Here is a 9,160-nt window from a genome sequence, read left to right on the forward strand (position 1 = left end):
GGGTACACACTCCCCCCCTCGAGTCGACGGTATTTTATAGCTTGATTTTAATAGAGTAACTCAACTTGTTTCACAATTTCTTGAAATTTCAAATTACTTGCAATCAAATATTAATAAAGAACATAGATGTGAGATTTTGGAATTTATTATAGAAGAATTAAATCTTTGGCTCTTTTATTCATTATTTTTTTTTTCAATTTCAAGAACAACATTTTTATTAAATAGTATTTCTTTACCAATGCCATCATTTAATAATGAATTTTGTAGTAGATTTTCAGAAAATGATTATTTTAATTCAAATAATAAAGATGGGAATAGTAAAGGTATAATTGGATTTTCTCACTCAGATTATATTATGGATAAAGGTTTATGTTCTCTAAATAATTGCCAATTTTTACGTATAATTCCAAATGAATGTAAAATTTATAATTCCAGAAAAAGAGTTCACTTTTTATTAGCAATTGAAATTGCAGATCTTGATGATCAAGATTATGAGCTTGGAAAGAATTCTCAAGATTTAATTTCCAAGGATATTTTAAATTATCTAAAAAATCATGGAATTAAACTTAAAACTGATAATAATGATGAAAATCAAAATAGATCACAAGATATATTGCTTAATTTTCTTAATATACTTTCTGTCGGTATTTCAGAATCAATTGATATGGGTTTATCTCAAGAAGACTTTAACCAAATAACTTTTATTGATAATAAAGATTCTGATGAGATTGAAGATTCTAGTATTCATGATAATGAATTAAGTGATGAAGATGTATTTATTAATAAAGATTGGCCTCAAGAAACTTGGTCAAGTAAGATTAAGAGATATAGAAAAGAATCACCTTACTCAAAATTAAAGAGTTGGGGTATTAAAACACTTTTGTTAAAATCCTCAGATGATCTTAGACAAGAATATCTTGCATCTCAATTACTTCAACAATTTGATTGGATTTTTAAAATTAATAAATTACCCTTATGGCTTCATCCATATGAAATACTTGTAATTGGTTCTCATGGTGGATTTATTGAATATATTCAAGATACTTTCTCCATAGATAGCCTTAAACGTAGATTCCAGACTGATAATCTTTTGAATTGCTTTGATCAGTTATTTAAAGATGAGGAACTTAAATCTAAAGCAAGGAAATGTTTTGTTGAAAGTCATGCTGCTTATAGCCTTGTTAGTTATTTCCTTCAAGTTAAAGATAGACATAACGGTAATTTCTTAATTGATAAGCATGGTCATATTATTCAAATTGATTACGGGTTTATGTTAAGCAATTCTCCTGGTAATGTAAATTTTGAGCAAAGTCCTTTCAAATTAACTCAAGAATTCCTTGACGTCATGATGGGTGAAAACTCTTCTGATTTCCAATATTTTCAACAACTTATTATTAAAGGATTCTTGGCTTCCAGAAAACATGTTGACCAAATTGTTTTAACCATTGAATCTATGACTTCAGCATCTAAACTTCCTTGTTTCTCTTTATTTACAAACAAGGAATACTTTATTCAAGATATTAGAGATCGTTTCTTTCTTCATCTTACTGAGGAACAATGTGTTGTTAAAGTCACAGAATTAATTCAATCTTCAATAAATAATTGGAGATCCATTCAATATGATGCATTCCAACGAATTACCAATGGAATTCTTTAGTACCTTTCATTTACACTTGTATCGCTATTACTGATACAAGTATATTTCTTTTCTTTTAATAATAATAATAATAGTAATAAAATCTAAAATATAACCTTATATTTTTATTAATTATTTTTCTCTTTAAATAAAATTCACTCTTTTTTCGACTATTATCCACATGACGTCATTTTCATTGCATGCATGCACTGACGCAAATGATAGCAATAATTTGACACGTAATTATATTTATTAAATATTAAATTACAGAAATTTGCAAAACACGGAATGAAAAGAAATTTTAAAAAAAAAAATCATAAATATCCAATGCTAGTACTATCTATATTAGATACAAAACATGCAACCTATCCAATTAATTGTGAAACTAATTTGTGAGCAAAAACGAACCCTCTAATTATTATTCCACATATTGTTATTATGTTGTAGGAATCCAGAATTACTACCAGTTCTAGACGAATGGAAACCTGGGAAATTTACAGAAGTTTGCTTTGATTGAGCAGACCCAACTTGCCCTGCCTGACCAGCCGTATTCTGTGCTCTTCCTGGTAGAAACATGCTTGAATTGCCAGAACTTGAATTACCTCCAACTCCCTGGCCTTGGTGAGCTAAATCCATTCCTGAACCTACCGTTGCCCCATTTACAGCACCTGAAGGGTTGCCAGGTGCGGAATTACCACTTGTACCATTCGGAGTACCCGAACCAGTATTACTCGACCCCGATCCAGCTGGTTTACCTATATATTGCATATTCCCCTGAAAGTTGCTAGCAGCGCTTTGGCTATTGCCTTTAGAATGACTGTTTGGATTGCCAGTATTTGGGTTTCCTTGAGAATTAATGTTTGCATTAGACGTAGGATTCTGAATGTGGCCATGATGGTTACCGTAGCTTTGGTGATGTATAAAATCTCCTGGATGAGCTCCAATATTGTCCAGTTTATTGTTATTAGTAGTACCTGGTTGTCCTAAAAAAACTGCTTGAGGAATTGTCTGATCTACACCAAACTCATTTGATCCCCCATTATTATTGAAACTCATTGGTAAATTCATCTGATTTTGTAGAGAATTCCCACTTGCATTCGGTTGCTGGCTTCCTATACCCATTTGCTGGTGTGACATACCTGGAGGAAGAATTGACTGAATATTTTGGTAAGAACTTGGATTTTGGCTACTCATGTGATGATTATGTGCAGAATTACCTCCCATTGTTATCGGTGATTGGTTATTTGACGAGTGATAGTTCACGCCAATACCATCAGATACCATCACATTTCCAGATGTATTGTTATTAACTGCCGTATTTCCTGATCCTCCTGCTCCACCTCCAATTCCATATACTCCGTTCAATCCATGTTGACTTGGATTTGGTCCTTGTGAGTATTGATTAAAAACTGGAGTTGGGTGATGATGGCCATTTGGCTTAGTACTATAATGAGGGAAACCAAATGCTGCAGTATTTCCAACCATATAGGGGAAATTTGCCGTATATCCTGCATAGTTCAAATATGCATAGTTATATGGATTTGCTGCTGCGGCTGCTGCTGCTGCTGCCGCTGCCAAAGCCATATTAGAGTTATTCCCATTAGATGCACTGCTTGAATTACCACCATTTGATCCAGTACTACCTCCTACAACTGTCTCGTTATAATTCATACCGCTATTACCAGATAATAAAGTTGGATTTGATGAATAAACACTACCACTACCTACCATTCCTTGTCCTGCTATTGGCAAATTGTTATAGTTATTAATTGCACTCCCAGAAATTGAGTGACCCATGTATCCATTTCCAATACCAGAAGATTTTATAGAAGTATGTACATTGGATCCAGACACACCTGATCCTCCAGATGAAACTCCTGATCCACTATTTCTCTGTGAAGCATTTTGGTGTAATAGTCCTTGATCTACAATCATACCACTCGTAGAACCATCTTTTGATGGAGATGAACCGCTAGTATTCCATCCATTCAATAAATGACTTCCTGTTACACCAGCACTACCAATTCCACTTGTATTTTCTGAAATACCTGTCACTACCGACATGGCGCCAACATTTGAAGCCCCAATATTACTAGTGTGACCCCCCCCAGCTGTATATGAGGAATTAGTAGAAACCCCAGATGATTGATTTTGGACGTTATTGGAGTTATTATCAGAAACTATACTATTATTGATTTGGACTTGATTTTCTGGAATTTTGCTGATATCAACAGCACCAAAGCTACCAAATAGGAGTCCATCATTAGCATTAGGATCGATTGTTCTACCTTCTGGAAGAAATACTCCAATTCCATGTGACTTATAATCAATTACACCACCTATTTGTATTCCATGTGGTGGGGAAATTCCTCCAACTTTAATTCCAAGGTCAATTGCAGTAATTCCAGAACCAGTCATTGAATCTGGTGAGTATATATTCGAGGTTGATGGAGAGGAGCTTTGAGTATTATCGTTTACAAAATTTGAAGATGCAATTTGCTCTTTTATAGTCTTTTCAAAAGGCTTTGATATTAAGCTAGAAGTCTCTTGTGTGTTTTCTTGTTCCTGATGTTGTCTGGTAGAAGCTGAGTGATCTTGTGATAATTTCTCCTTAGTTATAGTATCATTTGAGGAGTTCTTGTGATCTTTATTGTTATTATTAGTGGTTTGAGACTTTTCTAAAGTACTTCCGGCATCCTTATTATTGTTTTTGCGAGCCAAATTAGCCCATGTAGTAGTGTTATCTACTGGATTATTGGAGATACTTGCTTTTGTAGCGCTAACATGAGTGACAACTGGATTTGAACCAATTGTTGTTGCGACCTTTGAAGCATTATTTGATTCTTGTTGTAGACTTTGATCTCCTGTTGTTCTTGCCTGGTGAGAATGATTTTGGTTTTGTGTTTGAGTATGGCCATGACCGTGTCCATGCCTCTGTCCGTGCCCATGACTATGGCCTTGAACATGACCTTGGCCATGAGCATGAGCATGAGCATGGCCGTGACCGTGACCGTGATTGTGGCCATGACCGTGTACATGGTGCTTAATAGATTTGTTATTGGACTTGTTATAGTTTGTATTAGTACCTTCGACATGGTTTTGGCTTTGACTTTGACTTTGGGTTTGGTTTTGGTTTTGGTTTTGAATTTGACTTTGATTATTTTGCAAATAAGCTTGTTTACCAGATTTAATAGAATTAGTATTATTAGAATTCTTATTCCTATTGACATTGTTATTATTGACATTTGTAGAATTTGTGTTATTTTGCTTTAAGCCTCCATTTGTCCTATTCTTACCAACCTTTGTCCATTGCCCTGATTCATGACCACTAAAATCCTCAATAACATTACCTACAGCAAGTTCGATTTGATTGGCATCGTAATGGCATCTATGTATTAAATCAGAAATCTCATTTAGATTGAAGTTATATGGTTCTAATACAGGGGTCAATTCTCTGACCCACTTTGCAGTTCTTGGAGACATAGGAGTATCAACAATAGCTGGTTGAACATTTATTCTTCTATAATAGTCCTCATTTATTGAAGAATTTAGCTCCTTAGAATTAGACTTGTTATTTCCTGCAATAGCAGAATTCTTATTAGCTCTCAAATTTCTTGCTCGAGCTGACATTTTAAAGTATTATATAATAATTTATAAGTAGAATAGGTTTTTATATGTTTAGATATCTTATTATTAAGCAAAAACAAGCAGTTGGATTAATTAAAATTGTTAATAATGTTTGTTTCTGCTCTTAACTGCTCCAAGTAATTTTTGACTACGCTCTCACTTTAAAAACTTTAAAGTGAGACCGTGCTTTATGAAACGGAGAGTCTCTAGTTACTTGTTCTGCTTTCCTGTGTACTTTTTTTTTAGTATAAGAAAAAATAAATCACATATATTTCTTATGTAATAAATTAATTTTATTCCTATTTCCCACAATACTTTAATTTCTCTCCAACCCTATTTTTCTACTCTTAATTTATTAATATATTAATATAGCTAATATTATATATTACATTATAGTAAATAATTATTATTAATAGACCTATATTATATTTAATTATTTACCTTTTATTATTATTATTATTATTACCATTCAAATTATTTATTTCAAGTCAAACTTAGCTTTTTCTATATATTATATTTAAAAATATTGTCTAAACTCGGCCGCCTCTTAATATTTTCTAATTTTAAAATTCCCGCCAAAAATTAACAAACTCTTGAATCATTTTATTCTATCAACATTTTCCCGCTCAAAATAGTCGAATTGTTAAATTTTACTAAAAAAAAATGCATGTTTTCCCGCCGTCTCAAAAGATTACTTTAATATGAAATTTAATGAAAAATGATGAAAAGGCTAAGTAATGAGTGATTAACGATAAACAAAAATTGAGAATGGAATAGAATAAATATTTAAAAATATTTAGTTTTCTTTTTGAACAAATTTTCTTAGTTTTTTTTTTCAAAAATTATATTTGTCTGTTTTGTTTTCAAGCCGGTATAGGAATACATGTATGCATGTAATTGAATAGATTTGTGTGTATTTGCATTTGAGTAATTATTTTTCTAAATTCATTGAATATTTTTGTGAATATTTTTAATTAAAAAATTCTTAAATAATTCATTGGAAAATGACAAAAAAAGATGCAAGGAGTTCCATTAGAGCAAGTATTGAGACTACAAGTAGTTCCATATTAGGTTCAGGAGGTAAGTTTATTTGAATATTAGCAAATGAATTTGGCTAAAAGGTTCATAATATTAATTAATAAATCTTTTACTTTCTCTTTAATTTGACTGGCTAACTTTGTGTCGTAGATAATAATGGTAATAATTCTCCAACAAGTAAAAGAAAATGTGTTAAGAAAGAGTTTAATAATACAGAACTAAGTGCTGAAAAAAATTATAAGGTATGTTTGATTAAATGTTCATAATATGTAATTTTTAAATATTTCAAATAATTAAAAAATAATTGTCATGTTAAAAAAAAATATATCTATATATATACACAGAAAAAACTGGAAGAACATAAAGACTTTTTGCATGAATCAATGACAAGTAAGTAATAATATACTTTACAAATTACTTTTTCCATAAATCTGGGAAATATATTAAATTCCCAGTTAAACGAAAAATAAAGATAATTAACTATAAAATCTTTATTTAGAATTTCTCAATTCTTTATATGACGAATTAGAAAATTCAAGAGTGAATTTAGAAGCATCATGTGTAAGATCTTTACAAAGATATGGAGATTCAATCAAAAAATTGGAATCATTAAAAAATCAGAATATGGAAAGCTCTCTCAAATTACAAAAAATGCAAAACATTATTCAGAAGTTTTCTGATAAAATTACTCAAGTTTAATAATATATAAAGAAAATGATATAAAAATTAAATAATACTAGCTTTGATAATTTCAGAAATTTCCATCCTTTCATGATTACTAATCATATTTGAAAGAATATTAGAATTGTTTGAGTTACCAGAAAATAATGGTAAGAGTCTTGAAACAATATATTTGTTATTCAAGTGGAATATTAGAAATTTAACTGGCCAAACCCACCAAAGTACTCTAGATTTAACTTGAGTTACATCTTCAAAATTGTAAATATCAACAAGATCATTCTGTCTGAACCTATTATAATACAAAATAGAGAATTTATAAAGTTCTAATATAATTGTTTCCAAAATTGAATCAAATTGCTGAAGAGACACTCTGGAATTCATTCCACTTCTAATACTTTGATTATTTTGATTGATAATGAGATCATAGGGCATAGAATTCTCACATAATCGTAATAGATCAGCTATATCAACCTCAAATAATATCGGGGATTCAAAGAAAAATGCTTGTTTAGTTCTATATTCACATAATGATGGAATTTTAATAATGATATGGTTTATAATTCTTGGTTGATTTTTTGAGTTTTCCATCAACCATTTAATTTCTGTAATAGATGAAAAGCCTGTCAAGTTGTAAAATTCTGCAATAAATTCTAGTAAAGTTTCATCATTATGAACCATACTTTGGATATGGAAGATTCCCATAATCAAGCTTTTGAATATATCAATTCCTTCTTGAGAAACATCAATATTTTCATTTAAATGTGAGACTTCAATATTATTACCAACAGAAGTAGCAAAGATATCAAAAATTTGTTTGACTAGTGGGTTAATATTAACGTTTTGCTCTATGCTGAGAGAATATAGTAGTTAATAAACTCTGCAATCTGTAACAATATCTCTATCTGTGTATCTGCATTAAAGATATCGTTTGTAATGCTTTTAATAAATTCCTTATTCTTATCATCATTCATGTCTCTCTCAATGCAGGTTTGAGATTGCAATAATAATGATCTTCTTTGAATTAATGTGGGATCCTGTTGCATTTTCAAAACCTGTAAGTGTATATCAGACAATAATTCGAAAATACTTTCAAGTCTTTTCCCACCTTGGATGAAACTTGAGCTAGAAACTCTTCTTTTGTAATTCTCAAGGCTTTTTTTCATAAAATCTTGCATTTTAATGATTTCATCATTATTTATTTCTTTAAGTATAGTTGAAGAGCTCAAATCCTTCCCTCTTGAAACCGACTTTAATATATCTGATTGAGTTCTTAAAATCATTGAATTCACTCCAGGAGTAATTTTCCACAAAGCTCTAGACTTTGAGTAGTAATATTGACCAGCAGAAAGGTATTGCTTAGCATTATAAAGCAGATAACCCTGATCTTTCTTAAGATCATTTTCATTGTTGTAATTGTTAGAAATCAGTGCTAAACTATTATTTACACTTGGTTGATCATTTTCTAATTTATTAGTAAAATTATTGCTATATCTTTGCTTTGTCAACAAACCAGCTGTAGTATTGTCAAAACTACCAGGAGTTTTAGTATTATTTATTAACCCTGGACTCTTTTGTTCTTTATTTTTATTACCTATAACACTATAGCTGTGGGTATCATTCAAATGAAAGTGTTCCAACCAATTCTTTAAATAAATTGAGTGCTCACTAAATTGAAATACTGATATACATAAATTCTTTATTAGCCAATTTTCCAATCTGTCCCCGCCTTTTCTGTTAACTATTTCTTCATGTACCGTTTTTTGCATGCAAGAATCAATATATGACACGTAAGAAAATAAATAATAGTGGAGCCATTCTTTGCATGTGGACAAAAATGATTTTTGGCTTTGTTTATTGAATTTTAAATTATAATTGGATTCTTGTTTAAGTCCACAAAGAATGAATTCAATGATAGATGATTTCTTTTTAAGAATATTTTCTCTGTGATTTTTAAATGCAGAGAGTCTATCTTCAAGAAGTTGCTGTTCAGAAGCTGTGTTTGTATTTTTCAAATGATTGAATGAAACATCTAGTTCTCTAAGATAGTCGAAAGATGGGTCATCGACAAGATCAACTTTTGAAAGGAATATTTCAATTTCAACGATATATTCACTATAAATTATATCCAAGGTATGTTGAAGATTTTGGTAAATCCATAGTGAACAATGGAATTCATAA

At 30.6% G+C, this 9,160-nt stretch overlaps 3 protein-coding genes across 3 annotated transcripts; 1 reads left to right on the forward strand and 2 right to left on the reverse strand.

The window, feature by feature from the left end:
* Positions 1-238: 238 nt before the first annotated feature.
* Chro.80518 (phosphatidylinositol 4-kinase) lies at positions 239-1,657 on the forward strand. The annotated part of the gene is made up of 1 exon (XM_660952.1): positions 239-1,657. The coding sequence occupies one exon, from the start codon at positions 239-241 to the stop codon at positions 1,655-1,657; it is 1,419 nt and encodes a 472-aa protein (XP_666044.1).
* Positions 1,658-2,047: 390 nt separating this feature from the next.
* Positions 2,048-5,266, reverse strand: Chro.80519 (hypothetical protein). Its single annotated transcript, XM_660953.1, has 1 exon — positions 2,048-5,266. The coding sequence occupies one exon, from the start codon at positions 5,264-5,266 to the stop codon at positions 2,048-2,050; it is 3,219 nt and encodes a 1,072-aa protein (XP_666045.1).
* A 2,561-nt stretch (positions 5,267-7,827) lies between these two features.
* On the reverse strand, positions 7,828-8,748 carry Chro.80520 (hypothetical protein). Its single annotated transcript, XM_660954.1, has 1 exon — positions 7,828-8,748. The coding sequence occupies one exon, from the start codon at positions 8,746-8,748 to the stop codon at positions 7,828-7,830; it is 921 nt and encodes a 306-aa protein (XP_666046.1).
* Positions 8,749-9,160: the final 412 nt, after the last annotated feature.

The sequence above is a fragment of the Cryptosporidium hominis genome (assembly GCF_000006425.1).
Source record: "Cryptosporidium hominis TU502 chromosome 8 CHRO018156, whole genome shotgun sequence".
Classification (NCBI taxonomy): Eukaryota; Apicomplexa; class Conoidasida; order Eucoccidiorida; family Cryptosporidiidae; genus Cryptosporidium; species Cryptosporidium hominis.